The sequence below is a fragment of the Gasterosteus aculeatus genome, chromosome 11 (genome assembly GCF_964276395.1).
Source record: "Gasterosteus aculeatus chromosome 11, fGasAcu3.hap1.1, whole genome shotgun sequence".
NCBI classification, from domain to species: Eukaryota; Metazoa; Chordata; class Actinopteri; order Perciformes; family Gasterosteidae; genus Gasterosteus; species Gasterosteus aculeatus.
This window is the reverse complement of record NC_135699.1, coordinates 7,351,227-7,373,238: the sequence shown is the minus strand read 5'-3', so window position 1 is coordinate 7,373,238 and position 22,012 is coordinate 7,351,227. Positions and strand designations below refer to the sequence as shown.

Below are 22,012 nucleotides of genomic sequence, written 5' to 3'. Positions count from 1 at the left end.
ACAAAATAAACGGCCGATCCGAGCCGAATGTGGTCCGTGTCCTGGTGGTGATTTTAACAACACAACGCAAGAAAGAGTACAACCGCTACATAAACAGCACCTAACAGGACACCCTGACCGTAGCACTGTGAACCAATGTTATTACTAAATACTACTTGAATGAATGGACGATATTGAGCGACAATACAAAAGAGCTTTAAAAGATTGTTGCATGCACGGTAATGTGGAAACATTTAGTATGCCTGAGACCAATTGTGTATTAAGATGAAGAATCAAATTGAATCAGCCACATTCGACTCATATGAGCATCAAGATAATCATTCAATAGGTCCGGAAAGTAACTTCCCCAGTTGTAAAATCGAATTGGGCGTTAATTTGGGAGTTTTTCTGTTTATAAATTAGCTTTATCTAATCAATTGTGCCTTTATAATTTGATATATCCCAACAGACAACAATTATGTTTCAGAGGTCAGAGCACAATTCTGATAATAACTGTGAATTCCTTTTTTATTTATTTGTTGGGGTTATAACAAGTCAAAGTTGAATATAATTGTGTTTATTCTCAAGTAAACCTGCCATGTGTAATTCATGCTTTTGAACTGGACAGGACAGGATACAGAACATAACCAGATTTTGTTTCTGACTAATTTTCTAAAACATATGTTGATGAGGTTTTTGTGTTCATTTTATAGAAGTTGCTAAGAGAAGGTGTTTCAATGCTTCTTTTGTATCACCAAGACTGACATCTGGAGGATAAAACCAAGAGCTGCAAGTGTTTCAGACTTCTTTTCTTTTTGGAATTCGGAGGAATTTCCAAACATCCATCGTCAAACCGCTTATCCTGCACACAGGGTCGCGGGGGGGGGCTGGAGTCTTATCCCAGCCAACTTCAGGCGAGAGACTGGGTACACCTTGGATTGGTCGCCAGCCAATCGCAGGGCTACACAGAGACATACAACCATTCACACTCACATTCATACACCGAGAACCATTCATTAACCTGATCCCCAGAGCACGTCTTTGGACTGTGGGAGGAAGCTGGAGAACCCGGAGAGAACCCACGCGGACACAGGGAGAACATGCAGACTTGCACTGGGCGGAGTTGAACCCGGGACCTTCTTGCTGTGAGGCGACAGTGCTAACCACCACGCCACCGTGACGCCCTATTCTGAGGAATTTGTTTTTTGGAAACACTAATGAACCCCTTGCGTGTCCTTTGCGTGCCTTTTCACACCTCCTTGCGTGCGTCGACGATTACGGATGTAATATATCTTTGGCCACCGGTGGCGCTGTTGTGCGGACCGAGCGTTTACCCGGATGTAAAGCGTTTCTCCGGACATTCTCCGTCAGTCTACCCGGGAAAGAGCACCGAAGCGACGGTGCACCTTCGTCGGACCTCGCGCTATGAGGAAGTCACTAAACAGTAAGTCAATGACATATAATGTGTAATAATTATTTAGATAAATATGCATGTCTATAAATATAATTTATGTTGGTGTCACGCCACATGTTAGTTTATAGTTGTGTTCACGTGTGTTTGACTGTATTAAGTACTAGTTGCATATCACAGATGTTACTCAACTAATAAATGAGGATCTTGTAAAAGATTAAACCACCAGAATTGTTTAAAGTCAAAGTAAGTCAAAGTAAAGAAATATGGAATACGATGCTATTTTATGATATTCTATTTTATGATATTAATTATATGGAATACGAGGCTATTTTATTTTAGTTCCACGATATTAAGTTAAATTATATTAGAAATAAAGGTGTTATGCCATGTCTCCTATATTGGTTCTACTATATTATGTCATATCAGTGTTTCCCCCCTGTTACCAACTATGGGGGGGCGGACGTACCGGAGGGGGGTCGTGGGTGTTGGGGCGCGCCGGGTGATACAATGGTAGGGAAAACACTGTATATGATATTAAGTTATATAATATTTGAAATACTAAGTATGATGACATGTTCGTTATATTACTCCTATATAATGCTATATAATATTAGTCCTATATTATTTTGTTATTTTCTATGATATTACAAATACGAAGTAGCATACTATGTTATGTATATTGGCATGGCATCACTGTAATATTGGCTTGGCATTATTGAAACTATAGAGGGGGACATGTGTGTCTACCTTGCCTAATGCATAACTTGAAAAATCAAACCGAGATCCCAATTTCCAACGACGGACGAATGAAACTATTGGTCTACCGTCACAAGTTGTCACTGTTGATTCGTCAACCCAGCCGTGGTAGTTCATCCAAACACCGGCCAAATGGCCAGGTTCAGGGATGTGCGCAGATACAGAAATCCCGTCATCTTCATCTGCAGCCTTGCATTAGCCAAAGAAGGAAATGGATGAGATGAAAAAGATTCCTCATTCCTCAGAGGCCCTGCCGTGCCACTGTCCAGTCCATGAAGTGGGAAAAAAACACTTCCTAGAGCACAGGGAATGATACTTACCAATGAATGAGGAGCCGGTCCATGACTGCGGGGGGTATTTAGCCCCCCCCCGCCCCCTCGTTATATAACCCCCCACATATTTAGCGCTGTGTTGGGGGCGGCGCGGGTGGCCGGGGGAAAATGGGGGGGGGCAGTTTGCGTTTTTCATTTTTTTTAATGGAGGGGGGGGGCGATATGCTTTTTTTTTTTTTTATGGGGGAAATTGCCCCCACCCCTCCCCCGTCCCCTCGCCCCCCTTTATATAGCCCCCCACATATTTAGCGCTGGTGGAAGGGGCAGGGCGGGGGGTATTTAGCTGTGATGGGGGCCGCGGCGGTGGGGGCGCGGGGGTTCTTGAGCGCTGTGAAGCGCAGGTGGAAGGGGAGCGGGGGTAGATGGATGAGGTGGGACGGAGTGGGAGGTGAAGGAAGGTGTTCTTACTGGTGTCTAGTCTCAGGCACGTTGATGTTGACGTCCTGGATGGTTTCCTTTTTCTTCTTTTTTCTCTCCTATTTCTTTGTCTCCTTGTCCTGCATCTTGCACCTCATTTTGTCCATCTCCATCTGCCGGTCCGTTTTTTTAAGTCAAGGCAGATGTTTTCAAGGACTGTTTTGTTGTCCTCTAATTCTTGGATCCTGGTGATAAGGATCTGATGTTCTTTGGGGATGGTATCCTCCGTTTGTTGGATCTTAGAGATCAGGCACAACTCAGTGAAACCACTGCTTGTGACCATCTCATGGTGGGTATCCTCTTGGTGGTGGCTCTTTTTTAAAGCAGCCAGAGAATCCCTCTGGGTCTTCATTAGTTTGTTTTCTGCTTCCAACTGCTGCCAGGTCTCGTTGTTGACCCTGAGTTCAGCACTTTTGACAGAAAGTTGTTTTGTGGTCTCGGTGAGCTTCAGAGTTAGAGACCTTTGTTCTCCCTGATAGTCTCATCCAGAGCCTCTGTCTTGATCTTTAGCAGTTTGTGTTCTTTTACCAACTGTTGGTTGTTGGTCTGCTGCTTGTGCAGCTCCTCTTGAAGAGAAATGTTGGTGGAGAGTAACCCTGTTACTTACTCCAAGGACTGTTGTTGGTAATCCAGTTCCTTGAATGTCTTTTCCTCCAACTTCTGCTGCCAGGTCCCTTTGTTGACCGTGAGTTCAGCACTTTTGACGAAGAGTTGTTCGCCGTACTCAAAGAGCTTTAGAAACAAACTGTTTTCCCCGATAACCTCAGCCAGAGCCTCTGTCTTGCTCTTTAGCAGTTGGGGTTCTTCTTCCAACTATTGGTTGTTGGCCTGCTGCTGGACCGTGGGTTCAGCATTTTTGACGAGTTGTTTGGTGGTCTCTGTGGAGCTTCAGAGACAAACCCTTGTTCTCCCTGATGAGGTCTGACAACTTCTTTCTGTTCTTGTCTGCTCATAGGCAAGATATTTGCCTTTTAACAGGTTGGTCAAACTGTACTTCCCAGTTTCAGTGTGAGCGGTGAGTTCGCTCACCTTCCTTTTCAGGTAGTGCTTCATCCTGGGCACGAGAAAGTGCCATGTTCACCTTGTATCCGTTGGGAGGAGTCCCGAGACGTGAAGCGCCAGCTTCAATTCTCTGGTTGTTTCCACGGTACATGTTAAATAACACTTGTGTGGTCTTTAAAAAGAATGATGGTATCTTTAAAAAGGCTGGTGGGATGCCTGTAAATAGGCTGGAAGCCTTGAAAAAGGCTGTTTGTCTATTTGCCGGTTAACGACTCCATGTGGTCTTTGAAGAATGGTGATATATCCATCGAAAGGCTACTTAATTAAGTCTTGTTAAGGACAAACGTCGCTGATTAATTCTCTCACAAAACATATGCATCTTCTCTGTCCTGTGGTCAGAATCGCAATGAACAGATGACTCTAATTTGTTCTGGAACTTGGCCTTGAAGATTCCATTCCATTCCGTTCCATTCCGTTGTCATAGAGTGGACTCCAAGACAACGGAATAGAAAATACAACAAAACCCACTTTGTGTGGTTTTATATATACACATTATTTATATATATATATATATATATATATATATATATATATATATATATATATATATATATATATATATATATATATATCCCCGGTGGTGGGGTTTGGCAGCTCATGCACGTCCTACACTACGGATAATACTGACGTTCACATCCCATCCGTAATGTTTGTTGATTTTTCGTTTCGATCTTTATTTATTATGTTAAATAAAGAACATTGTCTCTTGAAACAGTGCAACTCCAATCCCGTCATGGCCCAAAGGGCCAGATCGTGACAAATGGGGGGCTTGTCCAGTTGTGGTCCGTGATTTGTTTGACGATCGGGTGTGTAGATTGTGTGCGACACGTGTCTTTGTTTGCGCGTTGATCCGCTGCGGTGCGGTTGGTGCGCGTTTGGTTTGTTGGTGTCGCCGGTTTGTCTCGGGAGTCGCACAGGATGCGACGCTTTAGCATTCGTGGAAGCGTTTGGATTGGTCTTTGTTTTCTCTTCTCGCGAAGTTGGCGCGCCTCCACCGGCTCCTCCTCTTGCGCCTCTGTCCTCTTTGGTTACGTCATTTCCGGGCGACTGTGGCGTTGTTGACGCTGTCTGGTGGCTAACACTAGTGTGGTCACAGGGAAATGCCAGCGACAGCCAGTGCCCTCCCTCCCCCCCTCCTCATGTGTGTCCTAAAACCGGGATGTGTGTTTTTAAGTACACGCGAGCAACCGCAGTATTTCAAAGCTAAACTAAAGGCCGGCGCGTGCTTCTGCGTCTGCGTCGACGCACTCGTTTCAATTCATGGTTCTAAAGTCTTGCGTGTGTTGCAGAGCAATTCACCGCCAGAACAACAGGCGGAGTGACGTGTTTTTGTTGAAGACGACCTAGAGAGTAACGTCTTATTTATTTATTTATCATTTATCAGCTTTTCATCGCCGACACATTTGTCCCGTATTTTCCTCCACAACTTTGTGCACCTCTCGAACCGGCAAACCGGCGTTTGCGGCGATCTCCCTCCGTGAATCCAACCCGCCAGTGACGGCTTGTAGAAGCGGTCATATTTACGCATTTCTTCCCGACAAAAGATCTTCAATCTGATCCGTTCTCTCGTAAACATTCTTCGTTTTAATAATGGCGGTATCGGGCTATGAAAGCGGAAATGTGAGACTCCGCAAAGGACGCAGTTAGCGGACCAATCGCTGCCTGGTGCGCTGTCAAGAGCGACGCAAGCCTAGAAAAATGGCTCGACACACGCAAGGACGCAAGGAGGTGTGAAAAGCGACGCAAGGGACACGCAAGGGGGGGGGCTTGCGTCTGCGTCTCTCTGAAAACGCAGAAACATAAACTAGGTTTAACGGGATTTTCCTGTAATTAGGAGTTGTTGTGATGAGCGGATTGGCTTCGTCTCCGCGTTCATACGGTGCGCCAGATCAGCTCCTTTAAACATTTATCACGCCTGTGTTTTAACCAGGGCTGTGTCCCTGCATTGTTGAATGGATGTTTATCTTATTGTAATTTTGTTTATTTGTTTTCATTTTATTATAACTCTCCACTAATTTGTTTTTGTCTTTTTTCTTCTTTTAGTTGCTGGAGACTGGTGGTGCTGGTGGCCCTTTTTGTTTGCCGTGTCCTGGGAAGCGGGATTCTCTCCCCCCCCCCCCCTACACCGCCTTGTCCATCCACTCGGCTCCAACCCTCTAATTGATTTTTCTTTTTAAATAAAGCTGTATTTTTCTAAACCGTGAACTGCGCCTCTTGCCTCAATGAGTAAACCTTCCTGTGTGCCTTGTCCTTCCCCGATTATTTCTCGGGGTGAAATTCCCCGGGTGGCGTTGTTTTCTTAATTTGATTTAATTTCCCTTTCACACCCTATCCTCGCCACATCCTCTTTAGTGGAGAGTGGCGTTTTGAGGTCGTGGCAGCTGTGGCAACATCTGTGTCTGCACCCACGTCGGGGCTGACTTTTGCGCAGCAGAAGGAGCTGGTGCTGTCCATAATTAAGTTTCAGCCTTCTGTAGTAACCACGTGTCCCCACTGAGTGGCGCTGCGCACTGTGCAGTTGCTCGTGTGCAGTGAATGGCTGTAATTGCTGTGATAAAAACAGTGAAAATCTCCTTTCTGTGGATGCATGATAACTTGCTTTGCAAATACCCAAATGATCCTGGGTTGAATGTGAGAGAGAGCAAGAGAGTGGTTGACATCCTGGTAGACATTATAAAACACTATAAAACACTATAAAACATGAATACAAAATCATTTACAAGTCATTTTATTCGGTTGTTGCAGAAGGTTTCAGAAGTCTTTTTCACATGTTTTCATGTAGTGTTACTCAAAGGAAACTTTACATCAAAAGTCTTAAGAGCAAGATTTCAGTCTTGTTAGATTTAGAATTTCTAAATCTGAGTAAAAAATAGGAAATTCTTCTTTTAGTTTGGAGTCATTTTTGTAGAGAAAAACTGCGATACAGCATTTTTATCAGGAATGTCGCCGTGGAAACCCAGTACACCTGGAAATTGAAATACTTCATTATTGGCTCAATTATCAATGTGTTACTTTATTCAGTGATGGATTGTCAATTGATTTAAATGAAAATCTCTGAGATTGCCATCTTGAGAGTACAATTAAGTCACTATTATCCTACATTGACACGCAGCTTTGTTGAATAGCATATTTGATTTTGATTGGTCAGTTACAGAACCATATAGTCTGTTATTAGCTGTGGAGATTGTTGCTATGGACACAACTCTGATCACCGTCACCAGCACAGTTTTACCAGCAATAAAATCAGTTCTACATTATCTGTTGTTTGGAATGATTGATTTCTGAAGCATCTGTGTAATAAGTATAGGTTAATATACAGTGAGCTGGTTTTTGGTGCCATAACTTCCTCAGGCTAACGCTTACAATATCACAAGATACTGAGGTCATCACTATGGGCTTCGCGTTCCCTCCACATCCGAGCGAGGTGATTGAACTTCCACAGTAGGAGTAGTACTGCCAGTATCTTCAGACTCGTGACTTTCTGCCCTCTCTCGATGCAGTGAAGCTCTACAGTCCCTGTCCGTCACCTGGCCCAGCAGCGAGAGGGCAAGGTCCTGTGTGTGGATAGCGCTGCACCCTACGGGGTAATTTGGCCTGGGGGCACTGATAGAGCCCTGTTGGCTGTGGTTGTGTCCTATGCATGCTGAAGTGTGGTGCGCCGAAGGCACGAGGGGGCTGAAGGCAGTGTGATACTGCGGCTGGCCAGAGTAAGTGACGGAGGAATGGATAGGCGTCTGTGAGCTGGTCTGGTTGTGTGTCGGATCAGAGTGGGTTTGAACACTCAGTGGTGGATGAGAGTAGCCAGAATTAACTGGAGAACATGGAGGGTGGGAGTTGCTCATTGTGGGGACGGAGGCGCTGTGCGGTACGTGTGGGGCCAGACAAATCAATGGCACGCTGCTGAACGCGGAGCCGAGGCCGAGAAGGGATTCTTCTGCCCGGGCGTGCGAGTGGGTCACGTAGGGAGGGTTGGAAGCCGTTCTCGAGGTTTGAAAGGGGCCGCACTGGCTCTGGAACCTGTGGGCTGCGGCGGCATCTCTCTCAGAGCAGCACAGGTGCAAACAGGGTGACGCGGGGCTTGACGAGTGCAGCAAGGCGGCACTTCTGCCCTGGGCGGGCATCCCACTGCAGCCCCACACATTTCTGGCAGGGTGGCTAATTGCTCCATGATGGAGGTGCAGACCCGTGGCAATATTTAAAGGGACATGGGGCTGCCATTTGCTGGAAGCAGTCACACTAGGACTGGGGGCCATCTGTATGCCACAGGAGCGCGAGGACACGGGAGGGCTATGGAGCAGTGCCGTATGAGACTGAAGGAAATGCATTATGTCATGGAGCTCTTTGGTCAGGTTCGATAATTCTTGGTTCAAGTTGCTCACCTGGGACAAAAAAAAAATCAAAGTTGGTTCATGTTCATATCTGTCATTTAATGTAAATCCTGAATAAAAAAAACAGTATATTCATCTATTTTGTAAACCATAACTTAATCCATTGATACAATTTGCATGTTTTCATTTTCATATTAATGTGTTGGTTCTAATACAGCGCACCTCTTTGTTCAGTTTGCTGATGTTCTGTCTCACTTCCTCTGTCTCCAGAAGCAGGTTTGCACTCACATGGAACCGATCTGAAATGGGATGAGAAACAACTTTATAATACAGCTGCTCCTCCTTGAATGTAAAGATATACGACTCAAGAACTGTTCAAATCGGACATTTTCCTAAATGTATTCGACCATACATAATTCAGAGTTAAAGAATTCAACAGGTGCTATTTCCAATTTCTCCCGCTGTGCAGCCCGAGCGACTTCACCTGTCACGTTGGCCTTTGTCTCGCTGTTCTCTACATTAAATTGAAATGAGTGACCGTTGTCCTCAATTCCATCCACGACCCTGCGGCAGAGACACAAATCGGCGGGACATGAAATTACGAACGCAAACTGATTACCGGATCGTGATCGGGTGAAGCAGGAGGAACTGTTACCTGGGGCTGAGGTCCAACGGACTAACGCAAGACTGGGACGGCATCAGCAGATTGGCAGGCCGACGGTTCGGGTCTGGGTCGCCGGTGAGACTGTGCAACGGAGACTGATTGGTGAACGGCTGAGGGGCGGGGCCCCGGCCTGCGCCGCCCCCCTGAACAGGTGCCCGACAGATGCGCAGTGCGCTGATGTGGTTGAGCTCCTCCCCTAACAGGGTGCTGAGGCAGGGCGGATTGACAGGGCCGCCCGCTCCCTGCAACAGAGGCCCCCTCCTCGGATGAGACTGTCTCGTGTCTTCGCCACCTTGGGCATGTTCATCGGCCTCAACGATGTACGGTGGTTTAGGGTCCATCGAAGCGCGAACCTGAGGAGACAATGGATCGTTGGTGGTCAGGATTTGCTTTATACGATGCACCCATCGATGGACCGTAGTGCACATTAGAGATTGCACATACGATACAGTAGCACTCTCATTTCATGTACGAAATCAAAGTGTAAAAGCAGCCTTCTCCTGATGAAAGATGAAAAATATACCACCAACAAGCTCCAGCCCGGCATTGTCATAAATTGTTGTAATTTCAGTTGTTTTGTCAGCATGTCAGTTTGTCTCTTTTGAAGGTAATGCAGTGAGGAATGGATTGTGTGCACGCAAACTGCAATTGACAAATGTAGCAAAGCCTTCTTTCCCTCGTATTCATTCAAAAGTGTTGTTGTATTTATTACTACTGTATCACACGGGATCATTTTAGACTCCATTTGCAGAATCCTTTTTCAGACGTTGTACACTTCATTTCAGCTTCGGTTTAATATGCTAATTGGTAATTAGCCCATAGGCAGTGCAAAACCATCTTTATCTCAGCTACCGTATGTATATAAATTCAGGCAGTTGATGTGCCAAGTGTTCGCACATTCACCACAACAGTTCTGTTCCGTTAAGGACGTTTGCTCCACGTGGTGTAGATCTGTATGATGTAAACACAGATTGTTTGTATGTATCTGTAACTAATCGCCAGATGTAACAAGGAGATGAAGGCTGAAGTAATTACCTCAGTAAGGCACACATACCTGAGGGAGCCGGGAAGACCATGGACACTTTGTCACTCCCTACAGATATTCAAGCCAAAATTTAACAAGGTATTACACGCTCATTCTAGATTTGGTGGCAAAATATTCATGTTGCTTTTAATGAGCAGGAGCACAGAAATGAAACACTGGGACACTGAGTCTTTCTCTGCCATATCCGCCACTCTTTATATGTAACAACAAGTGCCGTACGTCGGATCCAGTGTCCTCTCTCAGGTTGTAGGTGAGGTTGTGATGGATGTCGGAGCTGAACCGGCCGCCGTACTCCGGGTACAGCCTGAGCACCTCCCTCAAAGCCCTCACGCTGATGTATTGCAGGTCACAGTAGGTCAGCGCCTTCACGTCTGCGTTGGTCTTGATCACTTGGTCATCTTCCGGCAGATCGGCCCCAATCAGGTCGCCTTTGCCTGCAGGGATTGTCAATCAAAGCAATCTGAAAGGTGCAGTGTGGTGGAAATGAATCAGTAAGAGACAACATTCACAACACTTGAACACTGACCCAGGATGGCCAGGACCATGCCGTCTTTCAGGACCTCCAAAGACCCAGAGCACACAAAATAATTGGCTTGTAGCGCATCCCCTTGGCGTATGAGGTATTCCCCCGGTGCGCAGAAAGAGGTCTTGATGTGCAGGGAGAGGGAGCGAAGACACCCCCTGCTGGCTCGCTCGAACACAGGCAGCTGCAGTATGTCTTTGTTCAGGTGCATGGCGATGTCAGCTCGCAGTTCATCTGGGAAGTCATGCAGCAGCTAAGAAAGTGGGAACGTTTTTAATGAACTACATTCTGTAGGACTTACAAACTACCCACACACCTCCAGGTGATCACTTCACTTTTACGCCCGAAAACAACTGAAAACGGAACATCCATCTCGGCAGCTTCACCCAGACTTCAGCTACATCAAGCTCATAGTTTTAGTTGGTCAGCTCTATGACGTTATCTCAAGGCAGAGGTGAACACAAATGTAATTTAGTTAATAGGCTGACTGTGAAAGGCATGTGGTGACAGTGGGGTACGGACTCTCCTGAAAGATTTCTATTTTGAATTGTTCATTTTTAACTTGAGGTATACTTGAAACTGCATAAATGAGGATCTGGGTACTTCTGCAAAGTACTCAAGCAGAAAAAGAAAAAAGAGGGCACAGATTGTGGTTTACGATATTGATGCACTCACATGAGACGTGCCAAGCTGCTCGGTAAAAACAGACACCAAGTGTTAAAGCCAGCATGTTCTCCGAAATCGGTGAGACTGTCTGTTACCTTCCACAGTGAATTAATTATATACAGATGGTGGCTTTAAGGGTGTTAATCAGCATTCTCTCTATTTCAACTCCTACTCCTATAATTACAGGGAACTTCTCCTAGATCGGTTCTGGCATTGTTGCTGAAGTTCTATTTGCAACAGAGCGTGGTCTGCATAAGGAAATGGAATGAGACGCCAGAGGAAATCCATCCATCCACATTTTAAGGATGAGGTTTCTGAATATAGAATCTAGTAGCTACACATTTTTTTTTTTAGGAAAAGAAATTGCTGCAGCCTCGTATATTGTCCAGTTTATTCACTTTAAAGCAACAGCCCACAACTATTATTTTTGTGTTGGTCAAAAGCAGTAAGGGAAATGGATCTGACTCTATCTGATCTGAGGGAAAATCTGTTGATGATTTTGACTGGTTTCTTTTGAATACATCCGGCAGGCACCAATGACAAGCATTAGGAATGAGCCAATCCTCCTGCTGATGCTCTTGTTTGCTTATGTTGATCCTATTGATGCATCAGTATCAGTGTGAGACTCTCTCATAAAAGTTAATCACGGTAGCTTTGACAGAAGAAAATTGAATCAGGGGGTAAAATGTCGCTTGTGCTTCTTCACTCACCTCATTGGCGTTGATGCCATTGTTCACAGACCAGGTGGCCTGAAAGTACTCCAGCATCCTCTGCTTCAGCAGCTGAGGGAGGCGATGCACGCGGGTGAAGTCCTTAAGATCTTTCATTCGGGTGTGGTAGAGGGAGCGCCGCGAGTACATGCGCTGGATGATGGCTGTCACGTTGCCGAAGACCACAGCGTGCATCAGGGCTGGAGGTGTGAACAGGTACGCAACATTAGCGCGTTCCCGCTGCTCTCATTCATAATCCCAGGGGAATTTCCTTGCATTGCAAGTCAACTCACCACCCATGAGCATGATGCAGATGGAGAAGATTTTCTCTGCATCCGTGTTGGCACATACGTTGCCGAAACCGACACTGGTGAGGCTGCTGAGCGTGAAGTAGAGGGAGGCGATGTAGGCACTGGGGATGGAGGGGCCGCCCATGGTGCGGTTGATGTACGGGGTGTCTAGGCGCTTTCCCAGCTCCTGAAGCCAGCCTGTCGGAAGAGTTCAGAGCATGGTTGTGTAAGATTAATGTGGGGCTAACGGGACAAATAACTAATGAGTTCAATGGATGAGCCTTCCTCCCCCGGTGGTTGATCAAATGTGTGATATAACAAAATGATATAACGTCGTGGTGGTGACATAATGGAATTAGCCCGTGACCTGAACTTCCTCCGTGCTGAGAGGAGACAAGCTGGAGGTTGAAATGATGCTGAGGCATTAGGGCGTTCAAGCACGACTGGAGATGTGCAGAGCCTGCCCTTTGGTCTCAGCGAAGCTCAACGAGCAGGAGGAGAACATTACACTCTTGATTCAGCGGCGTTCAGCGGTGCCGTCACACAAACACGACGTGCTCACCTATGTCCCAGGTAACGGGGTCACTGCTCTCTATCTCCTGGCGTCCGATGACGTACCAGACACAAGCCATCCAGTGAGCCAGCAGAGCAAACACAGACATGAGCAGGGTCAGGACCACGGCGCTGTACTGGGAGTAGCGATCCAGTTTCTGTAGCAGGCGCAGCAGACGCAGCAGACGAAACGTCTTCAACAAGTGCACCAGAGAGGTCTGAGTGAAGAGAGACAGAGCAGATCATGTAAACTGGATCCTTTCGCATCGCTTTCCTTTGTTGTATCACTTCTTTAAATGTGAGTTTGGTATTGGTTGAGTACATGTTTAAAGTCTTGAATTCTGGCATTTTAGATCAATTCCGTATTTGGGATTTTTAGAAAATGTGCTGTAACACTTTAAGATTAGACAGAAAGGCCTTAAGAAATAAAAAGACACATGAATAGGATAGGAAAGGGATTTAAAACTAATTCCAATTAAAGATAAAAATACAATTAGAAAATAAAAAGTTGAACTTCATTCAAAGCAAGTCTGACAGAGCGATGTCTTTGTGAGTCAGCTTGGGGCTGCAGCAAAGTGAAACTAATGCATGAGAAGTACTACTGTTTATCTGCAGGATAAAACAAAGGCGAGCACAAAAACGACAATGTTCAGTGAAGTGGTGGAATGTAGACAGATAATCATCTCCACTTCACTGCCCCGAGGGAACGACACTATTAAAACACCGTGGACTATAGTTCTAAAGTTGGTGCACTTGAAGAGATCGTCAAGTGTGAAAAAGGCCGTACTTCGAAATTTGTAAAACCAATAATCTCACCACTGTGATGTTGAAAGCATAGAGAAGATCAAACGGCAACGCCGCAATCAGGTCCACAAAGAACCAAGTGGTGCAGTAATGGAGGTAGATGGAGCGGGCGTCGTACACCACCTGACCTGACTGACTCACATAGGTGGTTCGGAAATTCAGGATGATATCTGGGGAGCAGAAAAGCGAAGAAAAGGATTCACAAAATAGAAATAAAAAAGGAATGTTTTGTAATTTGCAATAACGTAGACTATAGCTGAACACACAGTTATAATATAATTCAATTTAAGTAATAGTAAAAACAAAAAAAAACTGTTGCTCATTAAGTTGCAGGTCTATTTGGACCTACGCAGTATTTCATAGCAAAGATCAGACATAATTAATGTTACGTATCCCTGGGAAAGTTGATTTAGCTTTTTACCTTACATAATAGATCATCTCCTCTTTTATTCATCACAAGAGTGATTCTTTAGAGAATGTAATAAATGGCAAACTTTCAGTAACAGAAGAGACAGCACGTGATGCTGTGTGAGCTCATTTTGTACCGAGACAAACTTGTTGAGAGATTGGAAGGCACAGAGCCTCATGACAGATGTGCTATCACACTTTGCTTGCAGAAAATAGGAAGCGAAATCTATTTTTTGATCCGTAACCTGGGGCAACGGAGACATCGTGAGTGGGCGAGGAAAGGTAGACACTGTAGTCGCACGTGTTGGCCGTTGCTACAGCTGCACTGACAAATACAGTTGTCCTGAATTCAAACTGAACGTTGTCGTGTTTTCGGGTGTGGCGGATGTGGCTCAGGACGCCTCGGCGGAAAGGTCGGCTGCAGCGTGCAATCAGGGCGTGAGATGTTGATTTAAAAGCACAGTTGAACAAGCTTTTAATGATAGAGTAAATTCACACTCTGCCCCCTGTCTTGAGAAAGACTCGACCGACGTGCCTGCAGACATACAAAGACATTTTTCATCAAACAAACACCTCATACCGAGTATGAAGAGCATTTCCACCACTATGTCACTGCACAGGGTGCTGCGGCTGACAAGTGAGTGGTAGTCGCTGCCCTGATCGTGACTGACAAAGCAGATGTCGTAAGGCACAGCGACAGCAACGTAGAAGGTCGCCAGTAGAATCAGCCAGTCCCACAAGGCCTTGGAGATGCTGTAGTGAAGCAGGATGAAACGGGACTTCTTCACAGCTGCCACCTTGTACTCGGGTAGAGACGGTTTCGTAAACACACTCTGAAAAAGCAGATTGAACTCTGTGTTATTTATTTGAAATACACTTATATAAGGTGTTTATTACCATAGGCTTGAGGCAGCGGTTTGAAAGGAGAACCTGATAGTATTGTTTTGAAATATTGGATCTCACACTGTATTTATATCTTGTGTTTAGTGATCTTAATGATCCAGGGGTTTGCACTCACATCAGTCAGTTTTCTCTTGCCCCTCTTGGTAAACTGGTTGGTGAGGTGGTTCAGAATTGTCCTCCCCCTCTCTTGAGCTCGGGAAAGGTGTGAACGATTGTCTTTTCTGCGCTGTGGAAGAGCCTCTGACATACCTGTGGGCAAAATCAAGACACTCACAGAGTTAATGCAAGTGCCATATTCGATCGTTAAATCGTTTAAATTAAGTTGGCTGCATAAGGCTTTACCGTCTGCTTGGCTGAAGAGATGGCTTTTCCCATATGATTCACTGACGTCTTTGAAGGACAAGAGGAACAGCACCACCGCCCCTTTCTCATTTTTAATTGCCACAATATCCAAGAGGCACCAGAATGTACTTCCTGAGGATGTTAAAAAAGGTTATTACTTCTGAGAATACCCAACTTTACCACATGACGCCAGCATGTGATCCTCACCATTTTTCCTATAGAAGCAGACTTCTCCCTGGTACTCCTGCTGGCCCTCCAGAGCTTTGTGTAGCTGTTGGATAACTCTCTCACTGGTGTCGGCTCCATGGAGGAAGCTGCATGTGCAAGTTTTCTGCATCACTTCAGTCCGTACGAAGCCGGTCAGCTCACAAAACCCATCCGAGCAGTACACGATGGGGTAGCCATGACGACCCTGAGCACTGCCCAGCAGGAAGTTACTGTCTGCAAGGGATATTGAAGAAGATTGGAGGTCAAGCAACTGTGTGACCTTTAGGAATAAAAGAAAAGGCGGATTGAACAGCAGGTAATTTGTCATTCTTTTCTAACTGCACAGCGGTGACACACAAAACTGCGGCTCCATAGGAAAACGCTTATGTCGGATTTTTTTCTTCCTCACTTTCTCTAAATACCTCTCCCAAGATTTGTTTTATTTGTTGTTGCACCAGCAATGAACAACTTTTTTCTTTCTGTGAGTCATTCTGTCTGCCTTCATCTCAGAGCCCTGATTGAGTCTAGTCTACATCAGAGAGGGCTTTGAAGTAAGCTAGCTATGCAGGATTCCAACTGGATCCATGGGGGACCAGTGCCTCATCGAGGCTTTGGCCCTTAATCATTATGCAGAGCATGTTTTTATCCAGCCATTGGCCGTGTAATGCATTTTACAAACACAGGCACACAATCTTTTAACAGATCCATCCATCCATTTTCTGAAGCTGAGCAGGGGCCTTGACCCGGTGGCAGCAGGTGGAGCGAGGTAAAGGAGGCTGCAGATGTCCAGCTCCTGAAGGCCGGATGAGATGGATTAGCTCATCTCCGCGCCATGTTCTAGGGATATTAGACCCCTTTACTGGGGGATGCAGTTCAATTTGAATAATTTTGTCCGTTTGAATGAGTGCATGCTAAATAACAGGAAGACTGAAACAATGAAACAGAAATTTACCATTAGAACCGCTAAGTATGATTTTATGCAGGACTTTTATCCGTGTGGTCTTATTAAACATCCAGTTGCCAGGCAACCATCCAATTCTGCAAGTTTTCACAGATAAACTTTCTGTACAGATGATCATATAAAAAGCATTAATGTGCCTTTTATATTGGAAATAAAATTTTAAAAAGGACATTCACCCATAAACATTTTTCTTTCTACCCCCGCTGAGATTTTTCAACTAAAATGTAAAACTTCAGTTATTACATAACAGTACATGACAAGAAAGAAAATATATCTGTCTAAAAACATGTTTTTATGCATTCAAATTAATGGTTGAGAAGACAAGCCGTCTATGGTTCAAATCAAAAAACAAAAAAGTATTGTTGCTAACTGCTGGAACATTGAAGAGTCATTTTAGGGCAGGGAGTGTAGGCGGTGAAGCAGAGAAAATGGTAAAGAAAGAAACTGCAACTCGGAAAATCACTGAAATTAGTGCTGTATGTCTAAAAAACACAGAATAGTTCGATGCCAAAGATTTACTCACATTACCCTTATAGGAGGGCTGTGACAGGCGGGTGGAAATAATTGAACTCTGAACTCAGGAGGTCAAGCATGATGTCATAATTAATGCACTCTATGATATCAATGTACACAAATACTGATTTGATTGAGTTGAGTTGTGTTCTGCCCATTGACATTACACCCAACATAGCTTTCAGTAGCAATCTACTAATTGACAAGCTATTGTCTGATGAAAAATAAACGCTAATTGAATCCACTCGTTATAAATTACAAAATGATTGTCGAAATAAACAAAATGGGCACTCCGGGGTTCACTGTTAGAGAAACAAAAACAAAATATAGCAACCAATCATTGACTAGTGCATGGCTGCTTCCACACGTCTGCATACAAACCTGAATATCCTTTCCATATTTAGACAGATGGACCGAGTACAACGAATGGTGTCTTCTTTCATTTTATTTGTTCAGTCGCTCTCTGAGTGCAAGCTGATTCAAAGTCAAACATCTTTGTTGGACCATGCTGTGAAAACACTATACTGGTTAGGATGTAGCTGCAACGACAACATAGAACACCTGCAGACCACAACAGCCAGTTTTAAACAAACCAATAGTAGATTCACCTGATTCACACTTTTTTAAACCAAAAAGAAGTGTTAACCGTTCCAGAGGAAATTACATTCTGATATGCAGCTTGTCTCACAATAAATACAAAAATACTTTGAGATCTTTCCACACTCGTGTTACCATGGCGACTTGTCTCAAGAAAAAAAAACACATATGGTAATGCTGCAATTTGCTTCTGCAGGGTTACAAAGACCCTGTTCCCTCCAAAATAGAGATGGAGCCAATAAACATTGGCCTGGTTCTGATTTATACTCATTATATTATTTGGATAATTCCTAAAGCACAATCCAAAGAGTGAGGATTCATTAAGACATCAAATTAAATTTAAACTACAGCCCTTTGAGCGGATTTCTTTCAATGACCTGGGCATCAGTAGATCGCCGTCTCAACTGTAATCACGCAAAGCTTTGTCTTGGTCAGATCCCTGATCGCCAGTTATCATGTCCTGTCCTCCTCTGTCCTCTCGTTTCTCCCCTCGTCCTGTTTCTACGGCTTCACGTCATTCAAGAGAACAGCACGGCTCACACTCACAGCCGTCAAAAAACCAAAGCACGTAGTTAATCCTTATAATAGAATTCTTTTTATTTCATTGCTACATCTCTGATTCAACTTGTAATCCAGCTAATACTTTTGCTTCTTTTAGCCACAGTTAAAGTGCAGTCATTTGTTCTCACTGCTAATCATCTAGGACGGCTCTTCCGGGAGAAAGAGAAAGATGTCATTTCAACACTGACTGCAGGCAATTAAGAGACTGTGGACAGTGAGGATTAAAAAAATAATAATTAAACGCAGCTTTCTATGTCACTGAAACAATGTAGATGTATGTCATCTTCGTCATCTCAGGATACATCATATGTTTTTTTTCTAAACCATCCATTTCAATGTCTGACATATTTGGAGGGGAATTAAATAAATTATTTTAGAGGTTATCTGAAAAGAATGGTATTTAATTGGCTCATGCGCATGACTCCTTGTAATTAATTTACCTACTAATACCAGAGCAATGCGAATATCACCTCCACTCCCCTGATCTAAGCCTCACTGCCACTATTTCTATTATGTCCTCTGCCTGTAGAAATTCAACTTGAAATAGTTTCCTCCTTGTCTTCAAAGACATGTCATCATACAGAAAGAATTCAATTTAAACCAAAACAGATTCAGGCAGTTTTTGGCATTGAATGGTTCTCCTCTCTGAAGCCGTCCTTTGTCATCTTTTGCCCTTTCATCACCCACTCGGCTACTTAAGCCGCCCCCTTTGCACATCTGATACCGGGGTAGGATGGCTGCGATTCAGACAATCTCCTCAGAGCTGTGGACCGCGTGTTTGTGTGTGTGTGTGTGTGTGTGTGTGTGTGTGTGTGTGTATGTATGTGTGTGTTTTTTTGCGTGCGTGTGTGTGTGTTTCGTACAGAAAACAAGGGTGAGACAAAGCATGGAAGACGTTTGAACGTGTGACAGCGGTTGTGCCATCGCACTGAATTCGTTACGCTGCAAAGGACATGAACAGTCCGACCCGTACACACTCTGTCACGCCTTTCATCGTGTTCTGAAAAGGACATTTATTTACCAATAATAATTTACATTTTGTAGAGGCATCAAAATTCCTGTCATGTCAAGTTTATGATAAACCGGACTATTGTTAAGTTGTGTGAGTGAAGCTTCTCTTTTTCAGTTCTAAAATGTTTCATTCTAAAAGTTTCATTTTTTATTTTGATGTTCTTGCTGGCAGAATCCCATTCATTTTCAAATGAGTGACAGTGTGCCGAAACAGACGCGCACTGTTCTTGTCTTTTTTTAGCATCGCACAACTCACATTTTTCACCCAAATATTGATATCTCCCTCACCTCATTGCATATCATAGAAACGAGGATGCAAAGTAAATACCAAGCTGAAGAGGTACGAACGCGTGTTACCTAGAACACACGTCCTTTAACGTTTGTTGTTAGAGAGTAATATGTGAGAAACATAAAACATGAGACATTACTAGGATATTATATTTATTTGATAATTTCACATGACACGCATGAGCTCTACTAAATGTAATAATGCTGTTTAATTTATTTTTGGCTTTAAAAAAAAAATCTTTCCTGAAAAATGTGTGTAAGAGGAAATATCCTAAAAAGCAGCTGTGCAGCTCAATAAGTGGTTCTTTTCAGCTCCAGTGCGTCTTTGTAGAATGTGCTGTCCGTCTCCATTTCCAGCCGTGGTTCGCTGTCACCACTTACAGTTTCATAATTGAATCTCACTACCGATGACACATTTGTTGACAGCAGCGTTTTTCAGTGCCAGTCCAAATCCTAAACTGGGTTGCAACAATGCCAACGGCTAAACTCCTAAAAGCCCAACTGGATGAGTTAGAGCGTCAAAACTGAGAGGAATCTATTTGCCGTTGTCATCATTTTAATCTGTGTGTGTTGACGTGTATCTCTTGAGGAAAAAGGTTTGAAACGCATTGGTTTTAGTATGTGAACAGTGGCCAGAATGGCCAAAGAACCAGCTAACTTGTCCCACAAATTACATAAAAAAAATTAAAAAAAACTCTAATTGGTTGATGCACTATAGTTACTTTGACAAGTCGGGAAGCAATTTGTATTCACACAAGGTTTTGCAGAGACAAGTGAAATATCTTCCACGAGATATACTTACGAGTGCCATCGAAGTGGTTTGCAATGGTGTCCAGGAAGGTGTTCTGTGGAGCGAGGAGGCCCTTCATCACAGGCATCTTGTACTAGATGAGCAGAAGGCTGCAGACTCTCAGGCAGCGGTTTATAGGGGCTCGTCAACATCCCCCAAGGAAGGACTTGAAGGAAAACCCTGGTGCCTCTCCTTGGGCTTGCTTCTGACTCCAGGACAGTGTGGTGATAGCGTTGGATGTTTCTATTCTGCGTTGTCAAAATGAAACTACTGGCTTCTGCGGAAAAGGAGCTTGGACTTGTCGTGGTTCTCCAAAGCTCGACTCTCACTCTCCGAGTCGGGAGCTTTCGGGTTTCAGTCCTGCTTCCTTCCACAGCAGCCTCAGCTTCTCTTCAGTCAGTGCAACGCTCACCATGGTTCCTGCCTTCTCCCTGCCTATCTCTCTCCCCCCCCCCCCCTCGTCCCCTCTCTCTCTCTCTTATACAAAACCCTGAACCATCCCCTTTCACTGTGAATCTATTAGTTCTCTCTTTCGCCGACTCTCTCTTGTTCCTGCAAAACCTGTGTACTCCTACATGCACTTAAGCCTCCCCAGAGAAGTTGTTATCACTTACCAGATGCTGTGCTGTTCCTCGGGGGCGGGGGGCTCGCTTCAAATCATCAATCTGCTGAACACACACACACACACACACACACACACACACACATATATATATATATATATATATATATATATATATATCCTGTGGACATGTGGCGATCAGAGGTCAGGTTTAATAAAGAGCAGCACTCGGTGATGATTCACTGTCAGTGACACAACAATCCACCTGCTGCTGAGCAGCAGCATGCTGCTTGTATCATCATATTCACTTCACATTTCCTTTACTACCTATACGTAGACAACCCCCCTCCTCCCCTCCACACACACACACACACACACACACACACACACACACACACACACACACACAGTCGCATGGAATACACAGAGTATAAGCCCACAAGTACACACAAACACACACACAGACACGCGGGATGGCATTTCAAAATGATATGCGCTGGTTCTTTGTATCATACTAATTACTGCTGTCCTCCAGCTTTCCTGTGGAGTGTAACGCTGTTTCGCACAATCACACACCCGCCAGGACCTGACATTTCATTAATGCATAGGCTATTCAAGTCTCTTCTGTCTCATTTTAAAAGCGGTCATCGGAAGATCATGCGTTAACTGTTTCTGAGGAGCAGTACTCTTGAAATGTGTTCATATTGTATCCTATATGTGTGTAGAGATTAGCCAAAGAGTAACGATTAAGTCATTAAGCAATAACCTCATATTTTACTGCGCACCGAACTGAGTTCAAGAACATTTATTCAGCAGCTTGTACATCATTTTCTATAATGTCAAAAAGGTGTAGAAGAAATAGTCTTTCTGCATCTGACGACAAAGGACCTCAACTCAGCAAAAAGGCAAAAGGTGAAAAGAATTCACGTTAGATTATATCCAATATTTTCAAATTTAAAGGCAGATTTTAAAAAAGAGGCGACATTTTTCTTGTGGGAAGTATTGGATTGGATAAAAACTATATCTATCAATAGTTTCATGGAGAGAGGGCGAGTGGAAAACAAGCTTTTTGAGGAATACCTGCAGTGTGAATGATGATATTTGTTGTGCAATGTTTCTGCATTGAAAGGTGCAGTGTTGGACATGCATGTGAGGCTGAAAAATTCAGCTGTTGAAAATTAGTAGACACAATTGTGCTGTATATATTTGTGCCAAAGAGAAGCATCCAGGGCAAACAGCAGTAATGGGAGAACTATTTTATCTTGATAGAGCATGCACTAGGCTTCCGATCTGTAGCAATACCCCTCTCACTTTTTATCTTATCAGC

The 22,012-nt window shown here is 44.2% G+C and overlaps 1 protein-coding gene and 1 long non-coding RNA gene across 3 annotated transcripts; one reads left to right on the top strand and one right to left on the bottom strand.

The window, feature by feature from the left end:
* The first annotated feature begins 692 nt into the window (after positions 1 to 692).
* On the top strand, positions 693 to 6,165 carry LOC144384511 (uncharacterized). Its single transcript, XR_013451293.1, has 2 exons — positions 693 to 1,423; positions 6,004 to 6,165. It is a non-coding gene; the product is annotated as an uncharacterized LOC144384511 (long non-coding RNA).
* A 507-nt stretch (positions 6,166 to 6,672) lies between these two features.
* Positions 6,673 to 20,578, bottom strand: kcnh4a (potassium voltage-gated channel, subfamily H (eag-related), member 4a). 2 transcript variants are annotated; one of them, XM_040190570.2, is made up of 16 exons: positions 20,136 to 20,578; positions 15,403 to 15,636; positions 15,196 to 15,327; positions 14,969 to 15,102; positions 14,531 to 14,783; positions 13,555 to 13,712; positions 12,749 to 12,956; positions 12,190 to 12,384; positions 11,897 to 12,096; positions 10,524 to 10,773; positions 10,217 to 10,431; positions 10,007 to 10,045; positions 8,944 to 9,305; positions 8,773 to 8,852; positions 8,511 to 8,587; positions 6,673 to 8,339 (listed from the first exon to the last, which is right to left on the bottom strand). In XM_040190570.2, exons 1-16 carry the CDS (start codon positions 20,209 to 20,211, stop codon positions 7,350 to 7,352), a joined length of 3,603 nt encoding a protein of 1,200 aa, XP_040046504.2. In that variant the 5' UTR covers positions 20,212 to 20,578; the 3' UTR covers positions 6,673 to 7,349. The 2 variants fall into 2 exon arrangements, with proteins under 2 accessions (XP_040046504.2, XP_040046505.2); XM_040190571.2 differs by lacking the exon at positions 10,007 to 10,045 and having other exon boundaries at positions 20,136 to 20,556.
* Positions 20,579 to 22,012: the final 1,434 nt, after the last annotated feature.

Excerpts from the sequence above, each read along its gene's own strand:
- kcnh4a (XM_040190570.2), bottom strand. The coding sequence starts at position 20,211 with ATGCCTGTGATGAAGGGCCTCCTCGCTCCACAGAACACCTTCCTGGAC. Across the intron at positions 14,784-14,968 it reads GCAAGAGAAAACTGACTGAT|AGTGTGTTTACGAAACCGTC; the intron begins GTGAGTGCAAAC and ends CTGCTTTTTCAG. Across the intron at positions 10,432-10,523 it reads CATGGTCCTGGCCATCCTGG|GCAAAGGCGACCTGATTGGG; the intron begins GTCAGTGTTCAA and ends CAATCCCTGCAG.